General features: G+C 39.7%; 1 protein-coding gene across 1 annotated transcript; it reads right to left on the bottom strand.

The window, feature by feature from the left end:
• Positions 1-5,896: 5,896 nt before the first annotated feature.
• On the bottom strand, positions 5,897-25,431 carry LOC131978497 (sacsin-like). Its single transcript, XM_059342153.1, is given in 9 exon segments — positions 5,897-7,284; positions 7,287-7,341; positions 7,343-17,619; positions 17,725-17,813; positions 18,063-19,494; positions 19,605-19,751; positions 20,143-20,254; positions 24,810-24,897; positions 25,403-25,431. Coding segments are annotated over 9 exon segments (12,747 nt in total). The 3' UTR covers positions 5,897-6,766.
• Positions 25,432-25,826: the final 395 nt, after the last annotated feature.

Genomic DNA, 25,826 nt, shown 5'->3' with positions numbered 1-25,826 from the left:
CGTTTTCCTCTGTGGAAGTGGAGCTATTCGTTATTGCTTCCACAGGTCTTTGTTTCCTGTCTTCGTGCAAGCAGGTTGGATGACGACGGTTGCATGTGTTGCACGTGTGTCGCTTCTTACAATCCTTGGTCATGTGACCCTTTCTCAAACATCCAAAGCAGAGCCGATTTTCATAGATAAATGCCTTTTTATCTTCAACACTCTTAGCTGTGAAAGTGGGACACTTTGTGATGCCATGAGCTTCACTTTTACAGACGAAGCAAGGTGGTTTTGGTTTATTGCTGTTTGATTCTTGTTTCTCTTGAGCGAAACTATTTGGTTGTGTGTTTGTGTTGAAGGCTTTGGCTCTCTTAGGGATTCTGTCATCTACAGGCTTAAAATTTATCATCAGTGGAGAAGCAATAGGGTTACAAGCTATCCGTGCCTCTCTGCTCAGGAACTCTGTGAAGCATGCAAGATCTGGATAGCTGCCTGATGTGTCAAGTTCATCTACAACAATTCGACTCCACTTTCGAACAATCCATTCTGGCAGTTTTTTGAGTAACTTGTGGTTTTCTTCACAATTGTTAAGGATAGCTAGTCCTTTGACGTACGGGATTGCCTCAGTACAGCTTTGGAGGAAGTCAGCGAACTCTCGTAGTGCTAGTGGGTCATTTGAGCTGACCTTTGGCCATTTCATGAGCTTATCACGGAAAGCTTTCTAAATGATGAACGGATTCCCATATCTGTCCTGTAAGACTTTCCATGCTCCATTGTACGCATTTTCTGAATCTCGATAGAAGAAACCTTCTACAGCTTTGCGCGCCTCTCCAGCAAGATAATTTTTTAGATAAAACATCTTCTCACTTGCTGGGAGCGGTTTTCTGTCAATAAGAGTCATGAATGACATTTTCCAATCTGTAAATCTTAAAGGGTCACCACTGAACGTGGTGGGTTCAGGGACTGGCAAGCGATTCATACTTAATGAGCTAGCAATTGCTTGTGCTAGACTGACAGACTCCTGGGTCATTGTCATTTCAGAAGCTGCTTGGCGAGGTTGGAATGATGCAACATTTGGATTCAACTGATGTTCAGTTTTTGGCTTTCTGTAGCAAGCAGGGCTAGTTTTGTGGTTGATTTCTTCGTTGTGGCTCTCAAAACCTTCAAAACTTTCGTATGCTCTCACACGAGCTGCTGCTATAGCAACCTCTTTCTCTGCTTGTAACTGTTGCAGTTTTGCTCTCTCTTGTTCCAACTGTTGTTGCGTTTCCACTTCTCTTTGTTTCATTTCTGACAACATTTTTGCCTCTTTGAGTTTCCATTCATTTTCTAATTTATGAAGATGTGCTTGCTGTGCTTGAATTTCTTCTATGGCCTTTGATTGCTCCAGCTTAGCAGCAAGCTCTGCTTCTGCATCTACTCTACTGCTGTGCGTACTGGTTGAGTCAGAGTGGTTGCTCGATTTCTCTGATGAGTCTGACTCTAATGAGCTTGCAGTTTCAGTCTTGGTGTGGCCAAAGACAGACCCATATTCATCTTTGTTTAGCGTTTCTCTTACTCTTTCTTTCTCAAGTTGATTGTTATAATCTTCATTAACAGTCTCTAGACGGTTACTTATGAGATTACAGATTTCCTTCGTTAACGTAACACAGGCGTCCATTTTGTTGACAATCTCAGATGTGGTGCTACAGTTACGTAGGATAGGTTCATATTGTTGTCTTACAGCATCATGCTTTGTTTCAATATCTTGCTGTAGTTTATTGAGGTCTTCTACTGAGCAGAGGGTTTTTAGTTTTGTCCTTGTCTCCCTTGCTACTAGCTTCCAAGAGTCATAAGCTTTGCTAAATGTTTTTTCACGTTTTTTGATGTCTTGGTTATGCTTTTCTTGGCCTTTCTCTGTTAGCTTTCTCTCACGTGAGCTAGACTTGAGTGGCGTGTCTGTGGGATTGTCTGTTCCTTCTGTTGGGAGTGACATTTTGTTTGTTTGTGCAACTGCTTTAAGTCGACTGTAGCCTTTGATTGCCCTATGCCTGAGTCTATACTTATAAGCTGTAGTTATCATTTACCACAGAGTAATACTTATGTCAGGCATTGACAGATTATGGACATTCAACTGGATTTTTAGCATAAAACAGTAACAACAAAAATGTCATAAATGAGCACTGTAGACATTAATAGCTAAAGAGATTCACCTTTTTAAACCTTTTCATAAACAGACATATCATGAATTATTACTCCATAAACACATGTACCACTTGTCTTGAAATATTCATCAATTTCAGAACTGTTATGAATTGGAAAACTAACTCACAAATTATTTTGACCTCAAAATGTGATACGTATGTATGTAAAACACTTTAGTTACACTGTAAGCTTGTATGTGTGTATAAATAGTCCCATTTTGCTCCTTGACGCTTAAGGTCTCTTTTTCAGCATCCGTAGTTGTACCTTTAGTGTGCTGTCCTTTTTAATCTTGCCTGAGCAGGATGTGGGTGCGAGCGGAGTCAGCTGGCTGGTACCAGGTTGGTAGCTGGATCTCAGATGAGATGGTGTCAGCTTCTCTGTAGGAATGGCAGGTCTGTTGCAGCCGAGGAGTTTTCACTGTAGCGGCCCACTTGGAATTACCACACGTGACGCAGAGAGCTTCGACTGGTGTTACTTTAATTCTCTCCTCTCTTCTCCTTCTGACATTATGACACCGTGAAAACTATAAAAAATGGACAGAAATACAAATGCCATAGTACCAGATTTCAGTAAATAATGCATAGAAATCATGTTCACATTTTAAACTTAAACAAATACATTTTAGTAAACTTTGAATTAATGAATTTTACATGAAGTTACCCTTTTAAACTGCTATGAATTACAGCTCTTATTAAATAAAATTAATGACAGTTTCTCTTTGTTATAAATTAAATAAACCACTCTTTTTACAATAAATGCACCGTCTCCTCCTACCTCCTTCTGCTTCCAAGGGCGCTAAGTTTGAGCTCAGCCTGCTAGCAACCCATCTTCCTCTCACACACACCTCGCAGTAACAGTCCTTACATGAGAAATACAATGACACAAAAAACACGGAGCGAACCAAATAAAATACTCATTTACAAGCTTTAACACAGGATACGACATGTAAATAGTTCGTTTGCATGTTTTACCAACTTTGTAGCATCATTGTCGTGCTGTTTTTGCCGCGACGAGAGCAGGAAGTCTAGTTTCTTCGATAACAGGAAGTAACAAAATAAGAGTGGTGCTCTTCAAAATAAAAGCACAAAAAATAAAGTGGCATAAATTATAGATGAAATAAACTGCCATTTACACAACGCTTTTTTATAACTTTATCATTTGCTTATGTCATGTCAGTCAAAATGAACTATACTTGTGAACGTTCAATAGTCATTCTATACAAAACTTATAGTCCTCATTTCATTGCTTGAGTCATTACATACAAAAATGTTGAACTTGTTGTGAAAATCTGTCAAGCAAATGACATTTTTTACAATGACAATACATTTTTTAAAATCTTTAATTTTTTTACTGAAAATAATTGATCTCAGGTGAACCTCAGCTTTCACTGATGAGAAGGGCTGTGTGAAGCATTAGTTGATACCGATGATAAGCCACTTCTCTACAATCACTCAGAGCTGAATCCATAAACCCATAAACACTTTACAACATATATGAACCATTTCTACAACACTGTGACACTGTACTGTCACAGCTTGACCCAAAGGGACTTTATGTTTGTTGTAATAAGGGTGTTTTCAAATGGCTGTGTAAATAGTATATAGTGCTGTCTGAGCATTTTCAGGTAGCGTCACCAAGATCTGACTTTTTAGCATTGAAAAACATTTACAGAGTAAACCGTCATAATAAAACATGACAGAGCCATTTGACTTTCTTGTTCATAAACATGGTGTCAGGACTTTTCATCTTGATGACTCTTTCATTGACATGAATACTTGCTTTGGAGGAATGAGCTATGATCCATTTTGAGCAAGTGACACGCTTTTGCAGGTTATCAACTAGGTTTTGCAGTTTGTACCAATTGTTTTGAGGAATGCATTAACTGTTGTGCAAATGTTAATAGTGAAGTGAGAAATGCACCAAAGAGACTGAGAAAAACTAAAAAGGAACTATCGTGCCACCCGTTGGTGTTTCTGGGTAAAATATATTTTTGTTTTGTTACTGTAATTTTACTGTTTAGGGACCCCAGTATGCAGAAATGTTCAGATACAGTGGACAGTAAATGACACATTTTTACTGCATGAGTAGAACTGTGTGGTATCCTTTGCTTCCAGACTTTTTACCATTCTTTAAAAAAGAATAATTTATTTTTTTTAAATGTTCAATTTAAAAGTTCAACTGAAAAAACAGCAAGCAGAAAGTTCTATTAATTTTATATTCAAAAAATTGTTTGTATTTTTTTCTTTTGCATATATTTGTCTTTAATTTAACATTAATAAGACCATTAAGCAATTACAAATACTGTAAATATATATATGTATATATTATTGCAACTTCCATTTTATACTTAATATTTAGAATAAAAGTAATTTACTTTTTTGTGGCATTTGCAGGGGAAAAACATATAAAATAATACAGTACATACTTTTCTGCTTAATAACATGTTTTAACTTTAACATGATGTTTATGAAGTGTTTGGCAACTTTTGCTTCCAGGCCTTTTTTTATGTTAATTTTTTTAAGTTTGACTGTAAAAAAAGAAGAAGAAAGTTGTCTTAACCCATAAGAACCCATGGTGACACCCGTGTAACAAACACTTTAAATCTTCTAGAATCTCCCATATTTAGCTTTATGCTTCACCTCAACTCATTAAATCCCTAAATGACACAGACTCAACACCCTGGTGTGGAGACAGTCATGTGACTGTGACAAGAAGTGACTTCTCCAAAATATGTGTGTGACTGGAAACAGAAATGTGAAAAAGTAGCGAATTTCAAAAAGCTTATTTTTTGTTACAAGGCTAAATTTAAACCCATTTAACAATTCTAAACTGTTAATAGGGTGTCCTGTATTGCATTTAACTTGTTATGAACAAATTAAAGTCACAATTTTGATACACTTGGTCTGTGGTATATCCCCCATAATTTTCCAAAAAGGATAACTGTGTCTGGGTTCTTATGGGTTAATTTTACATTCATAAAAATTATGTATATATACATAATTTTTATGAATGTAAAATTAACCCATAAGAACCCAGACACAGTTATCCTTTTAGGAAAATTATGGGGGATATACCACAGACCAAGTGGACCACATAAAACACATTTCTGATGTGTTTTTTTTTTTTTTTTTTTTAAATACTACCCATGTCAAAGATTTGTGATGTGACATATACGTTACAATGGCCGTTTATGGTATTTCTTTTTTTAAATATTTCTTATTTTAAAATTTTAAAAAACTAGACTATATATATATATATATATTTTTTTTTTACATAGAATTCACTGTAACTTATTATTCAAGACCACTAAGCAACGGGCCGTTCGCAAAACTCCTCCCTTGAACGGTCCTTGTACATTCCTACCTTATCAACCGTTCCTAAGAGAAGGTCCGTCAAACTTTCACCTCTGAGCAACAAGGTGAAACAGTCTGACACCAGGTAGAGTTTAGAGGCAGGAGTCGTTATACCATCTTTAACAGATGGTATATGAAAATTTGTCCCTTTGGCCTACAGATTTAATAGAATATTTTAATTATGGCAGAAATCTCCCCCATACAATAAGTGGGTTGCAACCCGATTCAATTTAAATATATTGCATTTTGAAAATCTGTAAGAAAAATGGTCATCAAAATTCCCCAAACCTCTTTATATTTGCATTACATAAAGTCTTACAGTGGTTATATTGATCCTCAGTGAAAAGTTATAAATTATAACCAGAGTCACAACATTTCATTTTATTCATTTATTAGGGCAACGCACATTAACCGTTGTCTACATCTCTGTAAAAATATACCAGTGATAGCCAGCTGGCTAACTTTGGAATGCTACCCTTTGGAAAGATGTTTTGAAACCAGAAGAAACAAGTTTATATTTTCATAACAAAGTAATAAAGAGATTATCTGTCCTCAATGAGTAGCCATAAATGTTTACAACATTGCAAGAAAAATGTAATTTGTATTTTCATAACAATTCAGATGTGCTTTAAGCATTAACATAGGAAAAAAAAGTTAGCATTTTTGTTGCAAAGTAAGACAGAGATTATACTTGTCTTTGATTAGTTATACATGTTCACAACACTGCAAAAAGATTATATTTGCATTTTCATAACAATGTAATAATGAGATTATCTTGGTTCCCAATGAGTAGTCATAAACTACAACAAAAAAAGTTGACAGGCATTTTCTTTGCAAAGGATTATCTTGGTTCTCAATGAGTAGTTGTAAATGTTTACCTTGCAAAAAACAACAACAACATACATTCACATTTTTCATAACAAAATAAGATAGAAATTAAATTGGCCCTCAATGAGTACTTAAAAATGTTTACATAGAAAAAAAGAGCACATCTTTTCATTTTCAATACAAATTGATAGATTATAATCGTCCTCAGTGATTAGTTGTAAATGTTTTAAATGGAAAGAAAAAAAAATATATATTTTCATAAAAAAGGAATGCAGCGAGCACATTGGTTCTCGATGAGTTGTGATACATTTTTACGACTCACAAAAGTCTTTGATGTTTACATTTTCAGCAGTTACTCAGAAATTAAACAATCTTTCTGAAGAATTTTCACATTATTTTTCTATCCTGTTAAACAAAAAAAATCACTTTTGTTTATATTTTTGTAATATTATCACAATATGGATGTGAAAGCATCTTGAACTGACCCTGTTAGTCTTAAATCCCCAGTTCACACATGCCTCTACTTTACTGAGAAGCTCAGATGCCTTGTCCAGCGCCAACATTTCATTCTCTGGTTTGAACCGATCGTTGGGAATATGGGGAAATGGATGGCAGTTTGGATACTGAGTTTTTTTGGCGTCCACTCCCAGTGTCTTCAGATTCTGCACAATTTCAGGCAGAACTCTCATTTGGGGGTTGTAAAGGGAAACTTTTGCAGCAAGGACTGAAATGGAGCAGTCTGTTGGACGCTGGCCATCCTTTTTATACTTTGCAGCTATGACAGACTTTTCCACTGCTTGATGGATTTTGAACAGGCACCACTCTGTGCTCGCCCCACTCATGTCTTTTTGAGCTGCGTTGAGATCACAGCGAGCTTGTCTACACCAGCGCTGGGCCTCCTCTCTGTTCGGCTTTGGGACATTTTCATTATGGGTCCAAAGTTGTATGATGGGTAGGATGAGCCTCCACTATTGCCTTTGCCTTTACTGAGCTCATCAAATTTGATTCTTCAAGTATTTGAATGCCTCAGTGGCGAGAAGTGGGCAGTCAGGGTTTTTGTCAGGATGCCATCTAAGGTACAGTCGCTTGATGGCTTCACCCTTCTCCTCCTTAGGAAGAGTCCAGATCTCTGCTAAACATTTGTCTATTTCCTGTTTAGCTTCGTCAATAGAGGCTGGTGAGGATCTTGAAGATGAGGAACTTGTATTTGATGGTTGGGATGAATGTGGCACAGATGTGCAAGTCCTCTCCTCAGGTTCAGTCTTCTTCTGTCGTTTAAACTGATACAAGTCAAGACAACTGACTTCAACTGGCTTATCTTTTCCAATATCTATCCTGTATCTCTGAGAATATAGTCCAACCTGCCTAGGCAGTTCTTCAACAATAACTGCATAAATATACTTTTTGTTGGTGCTGTAGCCAACATATTCCCCCTCTTCAAAGTTATTGAGGATGTTCATGTCTAAGGATTCATGCCATTCCTCAGGAATTTCTGTTCCAGGGGCTGTTTGATTGAGAAGCATGCTTTCAGTCTCAGCACTGTCATGGATCCCATTCTTAGCCAGAGTTGTCAGAACATCTTGCAGGCTGTCAGACATGAGAAGTTGTCCAAGGACAGAGAGATGATCTGATGCCATTCTGTTTCCTAAAAGAGCATTTATCTCCTTTGCCAGTATCGTACAGATGGGAGTCTTCACCTTGAGAGCCATGTCATCGTTGTGTTTCAAGTAAAAGATGCAACCTTGTTGCTCTCTTTTGACAAAAACGTTGGTTTCAGTAGCAGTTTTGTGTAGTGGCTGTTTATTCACAAACAGCTTTGTTTTCAGACTTCCACAGCAGACAATCTGAATACTGCCAAAAGTCTTCTCGCACATGCCTGTAGCATCTTCTTGTGTTATTTTTCCTTGAGACTGCTCCCTTATAAGACAAATTAGTCCATGTCTAAATGCTCCTGAAGACAGATGTTTCTCAAACCATCCACTAAACTCACAGTGTGGTTCAAGCTCACAAAGCTGCATGTATGCTTCCTCCACTCTCTCCTCTGTGATTTGAGTCAGCATTTTAGGCCTAAATTTCTCAGGCAGCAATTGCAGCAACTTTTGATGCTCAAATCTGTTCCTGCCTAAATGACATTCACTGAGTTTTTCAAGCAACAGGAACTTATTCTCCAACGCTAATTCCAGCCTTTTGGTCTCAAACGCTGTGTCGTTGTAGTAGAGTGTATGTGAGGGGTATAATTTACCATCTACTGCAGGAAGATACAAAGTCTTTACATCGTCAACAAGCGACTGGTCTCCTGCAGCCTTAATTAACTTGAAAAACTGCTTAACAGCACTTTTCACAGTTTTCTGTTGGTTTGGGTTTAGTTGCGGTTTTTCACAGGAATCCACATAGACTGCTTCAAGAACATTACAATACTGCAGTGCAGTAGGTTGGTCCTTTACACCAATTTTCTTGAAGAAGTCTGCGAACATGACATCCTGCGGCGAAATGTTGTACAAATATGGCCTGAAGTCACGCTCATGGGGGAGTGAAAAAGACACATCATCAGGTCTCACGAGTTCTTTGTCTTTTTCAATCAACACAACAGGAAGACCAGCCAATGGTTGGCCTTGAAACACATTTGCTTGTAGGTAGGCATAAGCACTTCGAAACACCTTAGCACGCGTTTTGACCAACTGGTCAGTTTTACAGGGCGACTGACAGATGTTGCTCATGTTACTGGTTACACAGAGTGTAGGTGGTTGATCATGAGCTCCTGCATTCTTCATCATTTTCAGGAACTCTTGTGACTTAACTGGTATGTCTATAATTGGCATTGAAGACCAAATCAGTTCCTGATGCTTAGCATCGCCATCCATCAAAGATCCTCTGATTTTAACAGCAGTTTCCTCAGCAGCAAATGGTTGATGATAGTTGCACAGTTCTTTTTGAATTTTCACTGGGAAAATGAACTTGATGTCAGCTATACTCTCCAGCAACCTTTCCTCTTTGTTGCTGTCACTCACTATAGTGCAAGCTGCTTCGAAAATTAATGATGATTTCTGTTTTAACTCCTTAAGTTGGCCATTTCCTTTTGCTTCTGTTTCTAACTGCTGTGCAAATGTTATTATGTCATCTTTTGACACAACATACTTCATTCCAAGGTCCCTGAGTAAGTCTTTTAGTTGTTTTAGTGTGTATGGATTTTCTTCACACAACTCAGTCCAAAATCTCTTAGGCACAAATCTCTCTTGGGGCAACATTTTTTGATATAGCGGTACACTTTCATCAAAGTAGTACGATGCTGTCTCCAGTCTGCCTTGAGAATTGTGGATCAATTTCACAGTCTTCATTGAGGAAATGATTGTGTCCTTTTTGTCAGAATATTGAAATGGGAGTGACAGTAACAGTTTGAGGCAGTGAAGTATCTGCATCTCTGTGAATGTGTGTACAACGGGCAGAATGAACTTCATGAAATAGTCCATATCAGTGACGGTTTTGATGTTCAGTGTTTCTGACAGACTGCAGTTCTCTGGATTGTTTTTGAGAAAAATGCTGTTACTGTTGGGCAGATTGAACAAATCTGGAAATGTCCTTGAATAGTTGCTGTTGAGGATAAATACTTCTTCATGTCCATCAATCCTCACTCGGTTACCATGCACTGTTTCAAATAATGGCAAGGATTTGAGCTTACTCTGGTATGCTTGTTTGTCTTTGGACTTTGATACTCCAGACTGCAGGAAACACTGAAGCTCTTTCAAATCATCATTGGAAAGCTGGGAAAACTCTGGGCGGTTAATGTTGTAGACCTGATCCAACACACAACTTTTATCATTCACATCCATGAGTTCTGAGTGGAGAAGTAAACGATCCTGCATGTCTACATGTATCTTTGAGAAAAACACATTGTCAAGCTTAAAAAAACCAAGTTTAAAGAGGATGCTTGATATGTCACTGTCTATGGCGAACTGAATCACACTTGGCATGTCTTTCATCGTTTGCAGGAAGTGTTTGTTGTTCAACCTCGGACACACAACAGGCAAGATGCAGCATTCATTGAAGAGCTTCCTCATATCACTTAATGCCAGACTTTGTTCATCAGCACTAGATGTTGCAGGTTTAACTTGACTTGTTAAGAACGTCCAAAGGGATTTCAGCCAGTTCAACATGTTCTCGTTCGGGACATGAAGACCACTGTGTGGATCAACTTCACAATTCTGAAGACGCTGCTGAATTAACGGCTTCAGATATTCTGCTGCACAGGGAAGTGTCAAGCTTTTGACAAGGTTTAAAGTTTGTAGAACTTTAATGTGTTCTCTGTTGGTCTTATGATCTGCAAACTGGTCCTCGTAGCCAGAGAACAGACTGTCATATTTTGATATCAGCTTGGGAGATTTGGAGTTAAACACTCTCAAAACATTATCTCTTGTGAGAAGAAGTGGAAGCCCATTGAGTGAACTGGAGTTTGCCTTTTTCAAGTGAAAGTCACTTAAGCAGAAACTCAAGAGCTTTGAACATCTTGTTGCATCTTTGATCAGAGTGGCACTTATGGGCAGGGGTAGACCCTCATCTGTTTGGGTTGAGTCATTGAGGCTTTTCTCTCTTAGGAAAGTCTGCACAGTTGAAGGATTCACGTCGTTCAGTGCAATGCCAGCAGCTTTAAAACTTTTCCAAACTTTTTGCATGGAAGGAGGAACCAATTTCATTCCAAGGTCCTCCAAAATCGGATTAATCTCATCACTCATCCAGTGTATCAGGTAAGGTGCCCGAGTTGTTTCAGTTTCTGTGACATCACACCAGTTCAAAGAGTGCTTCCTGAATTCACGGCCTGCAAGGGTTTGTGTTGAACTCCTCAGAAATGGAATCACATTCAGGCCTCTTTCTTTGATTGATCTGTATACCTCATGTATCATTTCATGCCAATCCTGGCCAACATATTTAGACACAGTTGGCCAAAAACACAAGTAGTGTGACTCAATATGTGCAGGATCAACTTTCTTTTCTGCAGTGCTACAGCTGATGTAATGAAGGAGATCTGCATACAGTGGAGCAATGACATTTTGTTTCAAATATTCATTCCAGTTATATTTTAGACCCTGTCCATCTTCTTTCCAAAGATTTCTCCTGGCAGAATCTACCTCAAAATTTGCATTGACATGCACTGGCAGTCCAGTTGTCCCTGGCAAAGGAAAGGAACAAAAAGCTTCTCCCTTAAAATCTATGGGGCTGGGTGGAGCCACATCTGAACTCTTGTTGATTTTTGAGCTCACTTGTGCTGCTATGGCTGCTTGGGGAAGTTTCTCCAATGGTGTTAGTTCATCATCACCACTGTTTTTGGAAGAGCCAAACTGCTCTGCAATGGTCCATCTAGTTTGTCTTTCATCTGAGGTTGAAATCAATGTTCCATAAATGACCTGCTTAGGTGTTACTGGTGTGTCTGATTGCAGCGCAATTTGTTGAAGTTTGACAAAAGCATCTTTTGTTTCGCTGCATTTCTGCGGCAGACTTTTTTCAACCATGAAGATGGTTTTGAGTTCTCCTGAACGCTCATTGATTTCATGGACTTTTATTTTGCAGATGTTTTTCAGAAATAAAATTAGTCCTTCGGGATCTTTTGAGAGTACAGAGCATAGTTCTTCCATGTCATGGTCAGTGACGCCCTGCTGTGATATTTTAGAGGTGTTTGCCATAGTACCCATCCTCAGAGGTAATCTGAACATGGTACCCTCTTTAAGAGGAAATTTGTCTGGAAGAAAGGATTTGTAGACGTCCATGTACATGTTCTTGAAAGTGTCAGCTAGTGTACAGACAGTGCCAGCTGGTGGTTTGTCTGAATGACTTTCAATGTATTTTCGATTGGGATCAGAAATGCAGAGTAGCTCATCTCCAGTGAGGATGGAGGGGCAGTCAGTCAGATGGTAAACAGAGTTGAATCCTACTCCGTACTTTCCTGTCTTCCCTGGAGAGTTGTGCTTTCCTCCTTCTCCTAACTGTTGAATTCCAGCCAGGTCAGCATCAGAAAACACTTTGTTGTTGAACACACACAGTGCTGGACCCTGCAATTGGTTCCATTTCTTCCCAAATGTTTTTTCTGTGCCATGCCGTCGTCTGTCCCAAACAAAGTGAATTTCTGTTGCCTCTGCATCATCAGCATTTTGGATAAGCTCTTTAAGGATATCCTTCTTTGCTGGATAGGCTGAAATTACGTTTTTGATTCGAGCAGTCAGTTCTTCATGCTGTTCAAACTCAATCTCAATCTCATAGTTTTGCAGGGTATGATGCCTGGTGGTTTTGATTCCAAAGTGTCTAGCCATAGCACGCGAGATATCCTCATGACATAATGTGACACCTGGAGCGACTGGCATCCATGGGCTGTCATTGTAAAACATCTCGCTTGCAGGTTGTAAAACACCATCTTGGTTTGGTATCTGACAGTCACTTGTTTTCTCTTTGGCTTCATGTATGGCTTTTAAAATTGTGAGGCAAATTGACAGGTCCTTCTTTGGTAGGGTCTTGTTACCATGTTGAGAGTGCATCTCCTGGAGTACAGTTAGAAACTGACTGGTTGTAAAACCTTTTTCAACACCTACACATTCCCAAAGTGTGCTGAAAGCACTGAAGAGCGATGGAAGTACATAAAGATAAGGTTTTGCTTCAAATTCCTCATTATCAGCTACACGACTCACATTTGCAAATGTACTGCCGACAAGAATGAAGGGAAATGTATTTGCCCTTTGTGCAATGAGTGTGGAATCCCCACCATCAATGAGCCAATGGTCCAGAAACCTGTAGCATTCCAATGCTATTTTGTTGAGCATGGATCTGTCAATGGATTGAGATTTCCCACATGCTTCTTGAAGCTGCTCAAGCACTTTCTCAGGCCCTGGACTGTCATGGACTCCCAGAATTTGCAGGACTGGATCGGTTTTGTGTATTTCCAGATCGGTATGATCCAGAACATGTTGTGTCATGTTAACGAGTGGGGAGCATTTTTCACTAAATACATCTATGGGCCTTCTAAGTATGACATTTCTTTCCATTTTTGTATCACTGGGGGAAAATGCTGGGAGAAATTCAGTCATCCTCAGTGTTTCCCAGTGGAGAGAGTCTTTGTCATTCATATGATCCTTCAAAAGTTCAAGAAGGCAATTCAAATGCCTATATGCTTTCTTTTTGTTAGTGGTCCAGGTTTGGGGGATTTTGCTTGCCTTCTCTGTGATGTCTTCCAGTGAGAGATGATCATTTGCCATTCCAAGTTCCAACAAGCGCTGAATCCTTTTGGGGGCGCAAAAGTCATTTTTGGTGCCACCAAGCAAGCGTCCTTTCTCTGATTCAAAAAGACAGGCAACTTTCCCTGTCGGATTCACAAGTTTCCTGATATACTGGAGCTCTCCACATTTTGTGGGGATGCATGGATAGTGGACCAGAAGACTGTTAATTTCTTCAATGTTAAGGTCAATAGCATGCAGCACGAGAGTATCGCGTCTCTCAGGGTCCATGGTACCAAGGTTGTTAAACACTGCTTCTTTGTAAAATTTGTGCCAGTTCCATGTTCTATTCAGTAAAACCGTTTCAAAGCCTGACTGTTTGAAGCTGTTTCTCAACCACAGTGGAAGAGGAATAACATGGTTGGGTGCTTTAATTTGTTTCTTGCACACCTGCACAGCAAGCGCGAAGATGTCTTTATCCTCCTCAATGCTCTCGTGTAGAAATATGGCATTGTTCATTGAGCACCAATGTTCTCCATCACTGAAGAGCTTTGGGCCAGTGGACTGGTGACCAATGATGGAGTACAATGCATCAACCAAAGGTATGAAGGTTTCACTCACTTTCTCTCGATCAGGCCAAACAGTGTGATAACAGTAAGTTTCCAGTTGCTTGTTTTCAGACATTTCCTTAAGTGCCAAAAGTGCAGTGATGTATGCCTTCACTACAGGATCCTGTAGAAGGGCTTTGTTCCAGTCATGTTTGACCCCACTCTCACACAGACCTTTTCGGTTGCTCTTCACAGCAAATGTTCCATTTACATTGACTGGAAGACCTGTGTGAATGGAAAGAGGAAGGAAGCAAAATGCCTGTCCAACAAGATCTGTTTGTAATGAGGCCAGCTTTCCAGTATCTGGATGTTTTTGCAAAGGCACAGCAATCCCCCCGACGGGCAAAGAGAACTTGGCTTGCTTGTTTTCTTGAAGGGCCATTTGCAAAGACTGATGTGTCCCAAAGCAGTTGTACAGGAGCCAGGACTGGACTTCAGTTACACCACATTGCTGACTGGTTATTTGGACAATGTTGACTGTGCAGGAATCAATTACCTCTTTGCACTTTTTATCAAGTTTCATCAATGATTTCTCAGCTTGGTGCTGCTTTGACACGGTTTCATAAGGAATCCTGTTTGTATTCACTGTGGTTTTGGAGACAGTGAGGAGAGTTTCTATTTGGTCATCTCTCGGTGGAGTTGATGCTTCGTTTGAGATACTTTGTAGAGACAGTGTGTTGATGTTTTTCAAAAACAGCAGGTGAGTTTGTGAATTGATGGTGAACTGCTGTTGAAAAGAGATGATATCATGTTTGTGATACACCTTTGAACTTATTTCTGACTCAACAGCCTCTTCTTCAGTTCGGAAAGGCAGTTTGATCAAAGTGCCTGGATAAGGTTCAGGGGGACTTTGTCTGCTAAAATTACAATCAAAAATGCGTTCGTATGGTCCAAACTGACCAGGAAACCAACGAAAAAGTCCCTGCTGAGCAAGATCCAGCTTGATTCCAGGATTTTTTTTATGTTTGATGTGCTTCTTGAGGTGAGTTACATTTGGATCAAGTATGAGAAGACTGTTGCCACTGAGGATGGAAGGAACATCTGTCACATGATACACAGTGTTGAATCCAAGTCCAAACTTTCCTATTTTTTCCATCTTGTTTTCCTTTGAGGCAGCTCCAACTCTGACAATATTTTTCCAATCCTCAGGTGTGAACTGCTCATTATTAAATGCCCACAGGCAAGGTCCTTGGCAAAGGGTCATGTCAGGGTCAATGTGACTATCAGGGGCGTCTTTGTGCACTCTGAAATCTACCAAGAATTTACAGGCTTCTGCCCCAGCATTCTCTGCATTTTGAATGAGCTCCTTGAAGATGTCACTTTCTTCATCATACTCTTTAAGAATGTTTTTAATCCTTGTTGTTATCGGTTCAGATTGTCCACACTGTTCAACCTCCAGCCGAAGTTTGTGGGCGCTGAGAAATTGGATATTAAACCATTCAGCAGCTGCTCTTGGGATTTCCTCATGTACAACATGAATTTCTTCCTGGCTTTGCTTCAGCTCTTTCAACCCATTCTTGCTCACATCGCAGAAGACTGCCATTGACAGTGGTTTAAGGGTATGTTGGTCACCCTCTATGAGGACTGGCACTGGGATGTCATCCTGAACCATCTTCTTCGCTTTCCACAGCCAGTTCAGAATTTCAATTGACACTTTTACCTCAGAGGATGTTGCAAATGGCAGTTGTCTTCCTCCAATGGTTTGCCTGATGGAATGAAGAATACCAATAACTTCTTCATCTGAAAACGATGTTCTTAGGCCAAACTCCTGGAGCAACTTATTGTATGCCAGAAATTCCTTTGGGACCTTCCCAATGTAGGCGCTCAGATCAAGATCACGTGGGTAGTCTAGGACCAGATCCTGTGGCGATACAAACTGGTTGTGGCTCCACAGCCAGGATTTGTCCTTTTTCATCATTGTTGAAAATTCTGAGATGTGGTCTTGCATGTGTTTGTAAATGCTGTGCAACTTTCTCTTGAAATCCACATTTGTGTCAGGATCAGACATTTTCTGTGATTTTGATTTCAACACTGTCAAATTCTCTGTAACTTTTTCAGGTGGGGGTAGGCGTTGAAGACCAAGTTGGCTGCTAACTCTGTTACTGAAACTTCCCACCAGAGGCATTGCATGCCCAACAATGTCCTCGTACATAGAATGTCTTATTTCTTCTGGACAAAAGAAACAACTTGTCTGAGATTTGTCGTTGCAGTGTTCACTGCCAGGTTTAGCACATGGGACCCATCTTAGCATTTTGAGGCGATGAAGCTGCTCATGAGAGAACTTTGAGAGCAGATCATTAGTATCCAACATCTTCAAGAGCACCTTAGCTCTTTTGAGAGCTTCAGCTTGAGAGCTGACATGTTTACTGTCAATCAGTGTGGCGGCATGCAACAAGTGCTCAGGTGACACGTCTACTTCTTTATTTAGCAATCCAAGCTCTGTTAGGCTTTGAAGCATCTGTGACGTGTGAGTGTACAATGGTGGGGGAAAGAAATCTGACTCAAAAATGACTTTAAAGGTTGCAATTCTTGGGTCAAAAAAGTTTGATGCTTTTTTCAGCTTTCCATTCATTTCAATGAAGCTCAAGTCCTTGCATCTGGGCCTCAACTTCTGATTTTGAGAGAAAAGGATCTCGCCATTCTGTAAGATCCAAGTCATTACTTTCTCAGTGTCTTCTTTTCTGCATGCTCCCTTCTCAATACAGTCAATCAGGAGATTGGCTGCTTCTGCAGTATCCATGATATTAACTTTGAGCAGCTGTAACAGTCTGCGATCAGCCTCAGTTGCACACTGCACAACTGAATCAGGCATGGGGAACTCTGTCGGTACTTTTAGACCAGAAATTAGAAGCACAGCCTGTTTTGATTGAACTGCAACACTTGATCCTTTCATGGTTTGAAAGAGAGGCAACTCTGAGAGTAAATCTTTCTCAGTGACTGAAAGAGAATCCAGGCGAGAAACATAATCTTTCAGCTCTTCTTGTGCTTTGTGAGAGGCAGTTTTGAGTTCTTTGATGACATCCTGAGAATTTAAATTCACCAAGACTTTCATGACACTCCTGGGAGATGGGCACAGCACATAAGAGTCAAGGTCTTCATGCTTAAGCCACTCATTTCCTGTCACCACTGTGCCACCAACTTTGTTCACCAACTGAGCTATTTGTGTTGGCAAGTTCTTCTGCTTGCTTTTCTGAAAAATGAGGGTTGTTTTCTGCTCTAGTCTTGCTAGTGGTACATGCTGACTGGCGGACAGAGGGCTGACTGGTATTAATGGCATTCTACTGAAATTACTTAACTCTTTGAAGTGAGTGTTGAGAAATTTCCAGAATTCTTGGAGCCAGTCTAAAGGTGGATGTTGACTGCTGCTGATGTTCCAGGTAACAAGCCCTGTCCTCGTCTGCTTCCAGTCCTGTGGCAGATACTTCTTTGTATATACAGCCACCTGGTTTGCATCAATGTTGATGACCTTGAATAAATCTAAAAAAATAGATTTTGTTTTAAATATATACATAAATGTTTATGGCGTGTGTCAAAAATGCAAAACAACCTTTAAATACGTTTTCTCTAAGATTATTTTCCTACTTTCTCTCGCCAGTTCTTTCAGGTGGGTACTGCAGGTTTGACTGAGATCATCTGGGATGAAGAGGTGTTTGCAGCATGGTAGCAAGACTCTGCACAAAGAATAAGTTTGTTTGCATATAATTTTAGTGTACAGTGAGTTAAAAAATGCAGACTTTTCAATCAAAGCAGAAATAAAAATGATAATAATTGTCAAATAATATACTGAAGCAAGTGTGATCTGATCACTATTGATGATCCTGGACCTGGCTAACATAATAGCCAAGTACAGAATTATAACTTGTGTCAATATATTTAATATAGACTATTAAAGAGAATAAGGGCAAAATCTTAAAACCCACCTTGGAAATTCACTGCTGTCAATTAAAGCAGTGTCCTCCTCTTGGTCTGTGAAAGATCTGAAAGAGCCGTCATTGAGTGGAAGCAGTTGAAGGCCCTTGAGTTCTCTGTATTTTCCATCACTCAAAACATACTCCAAAAGGCAAAGTTTGTCACCTTTAGAGATGGTGTGCATGTCCATCCTGCGGAGAATGTTCCTTAGGAATGTTGGGGTGACGTGTTTAAGGGTGCTGGGCTGTGGATAAGCCTCATTTATAGCTTTTGCGACACTGCCTGATAAAGTGACAAGATTTTCTCCACAGGAGACCAAAGTCCTTTCAATGGCAGCCAAAATGTCAGAACTTGTTGGACCATTACAGGGGAACACAGCTTCTGATGGAGTGATGAACTGTCTTTCATTTTTGGCAAGAGAGAGGACAGCCACATTCTGTTTGAATAAGTGATCAAGAACATCCAGAGCGACGGCATACCATTTTTCTCGGTGCTTTATCTGGCTGATATCTGGCCACAGATCGTACACGTAGGAGACAGGCAGAACAGATGCTTGAGCAAGCTTGATAGCATCTTGAATGATCATGAGGTATGCTTGTGGAAGCACTTCCTTCATCAGCAACTCGTTCCACACAGCATGTTCGTCATGTTTCTGGTCCACCTCTTGCCACTTGATGTGTCTTCTGTTGTCTGTGAGGCCAAAGCACGCATTGACATAAACTGGGAGTCCTGTCTTGTTGGATTCATTGTTTGGGAGTGGGAGGAAGCAGCTCAGTCTACTCTCTCTACTGTCTCTCTTCTCCCCACAAGGGAATGCCAAGTCAACTTGAGGGAAAAAACTCAACTTTTTTGCAAGTGAATCAAGCTCTTCTACATTGCCTTCTTTCATGGTACATGTTGTCAAAAGCCACGTTGTTTCTTTGTGGTCTTCTGAGTCGAGGCTTATCACTTTGAACCTTGTTGAACTCTCAGTGATTGACTCGTCTTCGGACTCCAGAACAACATTTGATGGGACGGAGGATTTCACTTCAAGTCCGCTGTTTACAGTGCCATGTACGTCGATATGTATCAAGGACACGGAGATCACATTTTTCAGGAACAGAAGGCTTAAGTCAGCATCCGCAATGAAGCTGTCAAAAAGCTCAACCACCTTGTTGGAGTCATATAGATTATCTGAGATATCTGATGCCTCTTTGCGCAAGGGGAACCTGAAAACTGTCCCATCGAATTGTTGATTCTCCTTGATGACTTTTGACCATTCTTGTCCACTTAGAAGTGAAACTATATCATGAAAAGGTTGGAATTGATCATGTATAGTCATAAGATCTTCTTGGTCGTCTGCATCATCCAAAGACCACTGAAAACCTCCCTGTCTGACCCCAAATATTTTTTCTTGGGGGTCCAGAAACCCGAGGTGCTTTGAACTGAATATACTTGGTACATCTGTGAATAGAGTAAAACACACAAAATGGTCCCATTAACTTACTATACATGTAAAACAAAAACTTAAACTGAGACTCTTGGTTGATGGGTTTATCTTCATGTAGTTTTACCTGTTATGTGGTAAACAGAGTTGAAGCCGATTCCAAACCTCCCGACTTTGTTTGGATGATTGCGTTTGACACTCCTCCCTGCCGTCTGAATTCCTTCCCAGTCATCTTGAGTGAATGCTGCATTGTTGTAGGCGTAAAGAGCAGGACCTTTGCAAAAACAGGCAAAAAATACTTCAGAGGTGCTTATGACTTTTTTAAATACACTTCTATTCTTACAATCTGGCCAACCACACTTAACTATGGGCGGAAACCCAAATGAAATAAGCAGAACATACAAACTTTAAAAATGTTTAAGGCAGATGCGAAAAAATAAAGAATGCTTTCAAAAATATAAATGTTAATAGTTTATTTATTTTTCAATTAACTAAGTGCAAAATTGACTGACCATAACAAAAATCTAAATCAAATCAATATTTGGTGTGACCACTTTTGCACAGTACTGTATATTACATTATACATTTGTATATTGGAAAAATGCATCACAACTAATGTTGATAACCACCTCAGAGCATGGCTATTGTATGAACACCCTGCATACCTTGGTATTGTCCCAGTTCATCAGTCCAAAGGCTCTCAGTCCCATAGCTTCTCTCATCATGGATGAAAACCACTTTTGTGGCTTCAGCATCATCTGCATTTTGAATCAGCTCCTGTGGGGGAAAATAAAACAGTAAACAGAGCTGGACACATGCGACCTGCAGACAAGATGGCTGCGTAACGCGACTGCTCTTGCCCTCCCCCTCCCCCTCCTAACTTTAACATATTATCCATCTATCTTGCATCGTTAACTTAACAACTCCTTGCCCGGAGCCTCCGTAACTTCCGTTTATATGATGGCTGATGGTTTGAGAAGCAAAACCGCGTTTGACCCTCTGAAAGACGACGAAAAGCTTGAGACATTTAAGCTAGCTGTATCATCCATGCTAACTTCCGCAATGAAAGAGCAGCAAACCTTTATTGAGAAACAGTTTGTGAAACAGCTGGACAACATAAAAGCAGAGGTAATGAAGAACTCAAATTAAATAAAGAAGCTGAAAGCAGACCACAATGGGCTCTCCACACAGCTGGCTAAATCCGGGCAGTCTCTCCAAACTACATGTTGCCAACCTGAAGCAAACTTGGCGGAGCAAGGGGACAGGTCCCGCAGGGATAATGTTCGCATTATCAACCTGACAGAAAAAGTTGAAAGTGGCGACGCATCGGAATTTGTTTAATCCTCGCTCACTAAATGGTTCCCCACTCTCACCGGTAGATGGAGGTGATGCGTATAGGACCAGATCGCATCACCGGATCCCGCAACCTGATCTGCAAGATGCTACGTTACACAGACCGGGACCGCATCCTGAAGGCAGCCAGAGGCTCTCGGATTGAGGTCAGCGGCAAAGAGATCCGCTTTGCAGCGGACTACAGTAACTACACCATCAAACGGCGCGGCTCATTTTCTCAAGCGATGGAGACAGCGAGGAAACTCGGTTTCATTCCGTTCCTGATTTACCCAGCCAAACTAAAGCAGTCACCGCAAATCAGAAGTGCACCTCTTTGAGACCCAGGCAGAGGCTGAAGACTTCCTTGGCGCTCAGACCCAGCCAGTGGACTGACGAATGAATCTGATGTACTGGTATTCTAAAATAACACGGAATCTCTAGATAAGTAAAGTATCATCCCATGCAGCCATAATAACATACCTCAGTGCATACTTGAAGTTACTGTGACTCTGCTGTTTTTTGTTGATTTATTATAATGCTTACTTTAGTGATTTAAGTTCCAACAGGCGATATGGATAAATAATTACAGTTTTGCAGTAGAGTTTGATATTTTTTTGCTTGGTTAATAAAAAAACACAACTCTTAACTTTGATGGAAATTTGTTTTTCTTTTTCGTGATAGTATGATAGCCAGCTTTCTCAGTTCAGGAGCCCATGTAGTGGGTGTTATGTTTGTGGCTACTGCCACCTTATATGTTATAGTTTTAGATGAGAGTTCGTATTTTTCCTTTTTTCTTCCTTTTTTTTGGCGACATCGGGTTGAATATTTGGATCTGCCCATTTCTGACTATAACTCATATACAGGAACAAAAAAAAATTGCCCAGCCTTATCCGTAATAATGTCTATAATGTCTAATAATAATGTCTATATAAATGGTTTAAATGCCCCCATTAAGCACTCATGTGTCTTGATTGGCTTAGAAGACACAAGATAGACGTGGCCTTCATTCAAGAGTCACATTTTAAACACTCTGACAAAGAACGTTTGTCAAACCTTTACTATACTTGAGCTGCAGCTACTTTCAACTCCAAGAGCCGTGGTGCCCTGGTGGTATTGAGACGTAGCCTATCCTTAACAAAAATTGAAAGCTATGAAAGTGAAGATGGTCGAATTGCTTACATTAAAACAAACATATGGTCAGAGAATAGCATTGCTATGTTTATATGCCACAAATCATTTTAGTCCAGAGTTCTTTGGCACAATCAGCAAGACTTTATGACCCGCAGGACTTTTCAGTTATTATTGGCGCTGACATGAATGCTGTCCTTCATCCCTTACTTGATAGATCTAGTGCACCATCTCAACATATCCCTCCTTCAACATCTGCCTTCCAAGGTTTGGTTGATGATTTTAGTCTAACAGATCTATACAGAGCTGTAAACCCTTCTTCAAGACAATATAGTTTTTATTCGTACAGACGCAAGACCTATTCAAGGATAGATCATTTACTGGCTTCTGCACTTTATACACTGAAATTCATTCAGCTGTGATTTATCCTAACTCTTATTCTGACCATTGTGTTATCAGAGCACAGCTCACACTTGCCAAGACTCCAACTAAGGCCACAGGATGGCGCTTTAACTCCACATTACTTAAAAACATTACTTAGGGGCGGCTGTGGCTCAGTTGGTAGAGAGGTCGCCTACTGATCAGAAGGTTTGTGGTTCGATCCCCGACCATGGCAGCCTGTGTCTAACATGTCAAAGTACTGAACCCCAAATTGCTCCCATTGCGTTCATCGGTGTGTGAATGAACTCCCAATGGTGGCAGGTGGCACCAGTGTGCCCTGGTAGCCTCGGCCTCCAGTATGAATCTGTGTGAATGAGCATAGTGTGTAGTATAAGTGCACTCCATTAACCATTTAAAAACAATGATTATTGTGACCATTTCAGAAATAATTCACTTTTAACAACACCACACACTCCATATCGCTATATGCTGATGACATATTATTATATTTCGATAGAGCAACCTTATCATTACTGCATATTTTGGATACTTTTCACAAATTTAGCTCTCTGTCCAGTTATAAAATCAATTGGACAAAATCTGCGCTTCTTCCTTTAAACTCTAAAGTGAACCTGATTACCTCAGCACATCCCAGTGCTCAAACAATTTAAATACTTAGGGGTGGACATTTTTCCTTCATTAGCCAATATTGCCAATAAGAATTTTCAGGGCATCTATAATAAAATTGAGGCGGATCTTAATAGATGGTCTCACTTGCCAAATTCAGTACAAGCTCGTGTGTCAGTTATTAAAATGGATATTTTACCAAGCATAAATTTATTTTCTTCGATGCTGCCCTTACCATCCCCAATTGACTACTGGAAAAAAGTTCATTCTTTGGTCTCTAAGTTTATTTGGGGAAGGAAACGACCACGTGTGAAGTTAACTACACTTCAACAAGATAAAACAGAGGGTGGTCTTTCAGGGCCTAACTTCAAATATTATTTTTGGTCATATGTATCGAAACCACTCACAGATTGGCTTAACCCCAATTCTGATCCATGTCCCATTCTCATCTCCGGATTGGAGCTCTAGGGGTATCCATGTTTTAGCTGAGAATGGGCTTTGTGATTTTAATGATTTGAGATTATCTTACAAATTACCTGGAACATCTTTATTTCTGTACTTTCAACCACGATCATCTATGAAAGCATATGGAGTGCCATGGAATTCTCCTCTTACTGCTCACTCTTTGCACTCTATTCTGTACAATAGAGGATAAAAAAGAGGTTTGGTTCCCCAAATGTATTCACTTCTCCAGGATGCCTCTTATAAAACCCTCCCTATTGTACATGTGTGGTCTAATGAAATGCAGCACTACATCGGAGGAGATTCATTGAACTGGGAAAAGATTTGGTCCTCGATTGTCTTGGCTTCTCAAAACCCAAACCATGAACAGATCCATTTCAATTATATCCACAGGACTTACCTCACTCCAAGGAGAAACTTTCTCATGAAACGTTTATCATCTCCAATTTGCACCCTTTGCTCAGATGGACTTATAGGCTCATATATATACTGGGAATGCAGGGATGTGAAGCTTTTTTGGGGTGAGGTCTGTTTGACCTTATCTAATGTACTGGAAGTCACTGTACCATGTTCTCCCATTGTGTTACTCCTGAATGATACCACTTCATTAAAATTGACATGCTGGATAAGACGTATTCTCCTAACGGGCATCACTGCTGCCAAAAAGATGCTGGCTTTACGCTGGAAACCTCCACATACAGTTACCAAGCCCCATTGGATTAACACATGCATTGACATAATAAATATGGAGCTTTCAGTGGCAGGCACCATATGTGCTGTGTGTGAGTCTGAGTGTGTGTTTGTGCATGTATGTGTATGTAAGGATAGGAGGGGTGGGTTTTGTCATTTTTATCGACTGTTTTTATTCTTATTTTTTGTAAAGCACTTTGTGTTGCATTTATATGTATGAAAAGCGCTATATAAATAAAGTTTGATTGATTGATTGATTGAGAATGCACGGTGCTGGAGCTGATACTATTCTAGCATGGCAAACAATGGTAGATAAGATCAAGGAATTGCTGTAATCAATATTTTTTATTTGCATTTCTTGTTAAAACATGGTCTCTTATGTCCTGTAAGAGTTTAATAGAGATCAAAGTTGGGGGGGGTGAGGGTTTTCGCCGCCTGGTCCCTTTTTAAATTTTTTTTTTTTTTTTTAAATCATCATTATTATTTTTTAATTGGATTGCAATGTACCTTTGACTTTAATCGGGCTGCTGTACTTGTTTTCCTTTAAAAACAATAAAAAAGTTGTTCACAAAAAACAGTAAACAGAGCTTTACAGATTGAAGCTGAAGGGGGGAGGGGGAATCCACTGATATGCTACATATCAGTTAGATAATATGAAATGTTTTATACCATAATTATCATAACCAGTATTTGACAAGAGTATTGAACCAACCTTCAAAATTTGTCCACCATCTGGATATCGACGTAGAATATCTTTCAGGTAGTCAATGAAGGGCGGGGCTGTTGCCCCGAAGGACTTCCTGAAAAAAGGAGAACGATTTAATAGTCAAATCAACACAGGGTGTGTCCTCCTCAAAGAGTTGTGCAGCCTGAAATCAGGCACGACTCCTGAGAACCTCAAGTGCTGAAATAAGCTCTCATTTCCACATGAACACACAGCTCTCGCCCTTACTTAGCGTGAATAGCATAAATATGAGCTCTATATATGTTATAGTAATGGTTTAAATTCTAAGTAAGTATGTAAATTTCATTTACAAAGCTCTTTTCACAGGAAATAAAACCACAAAGTGCTTAACAAGGGTATAAAACAACATACAGGCAAACACAGAAAAACTCAATACATCAAGTATATGTATCTATGCATGATACATTATTATGCAAATAGGTATGTGCAACAGGTTTCTTCAGTGTCTATTCATCAAACCTATGCTGCAAGAACTAAATCTGAGACATAATCCTCCTCATAATCATAATCCCCCCCCAAACAAAACAAACAACATAAAAACCGATAGGTTTGCAACTCACCGAGTTTTTTTCTTTGTCTTTGAACTCATCCTTCCTGACGTGGATGCTGAAAGAGAGTCAGAATACAGTGCATTGAAGAACAAACGTCCCTTTACATCCTCATGTGATATTAAAAGAGACCTGCACCTGCTGCCACAAAGCTGATTTAAATGTGGTAACCCTCCTGCACACACATTAGTTTTCTACAGTTTGAAGTGCATTTCAGAACATACACACTCACAAATATATAAGGGAAGACTGCACTCTTTGGGCAAAAAAACCCCAGAATTCCTATATATATATATATATATATATATATAAAAATACATATATGGCTAAATATATATAAATATTGCTTTGTTTCCTAATAGGTCATATTATAGATTTATAATATATACTGCGAAAGCCATTATAGGCCTAATTTAACAAACAAATAAATGGAATA

Source organism: Centropristis striata, chromosome 10, assembly GCF_030273125.1.
Source record: "Centropristis striata isolate RG_2023a ecotype Rhode Island chromosome 10, C.striata_1.0, whole genome shotgun sequence".
NCBI classification, from domain to species: domain Eukaryota; kingdom Metazoa; phylum Chordata; class Actinopteri; order Perciformes; family Serranidae; genus Centropristis; species Centropristis striata.
The sequence above is the reverse complement of the archived record's forward strand: the minus strand, read 5'-3'. Positions and strand labels throughout refer to the sequence as shown.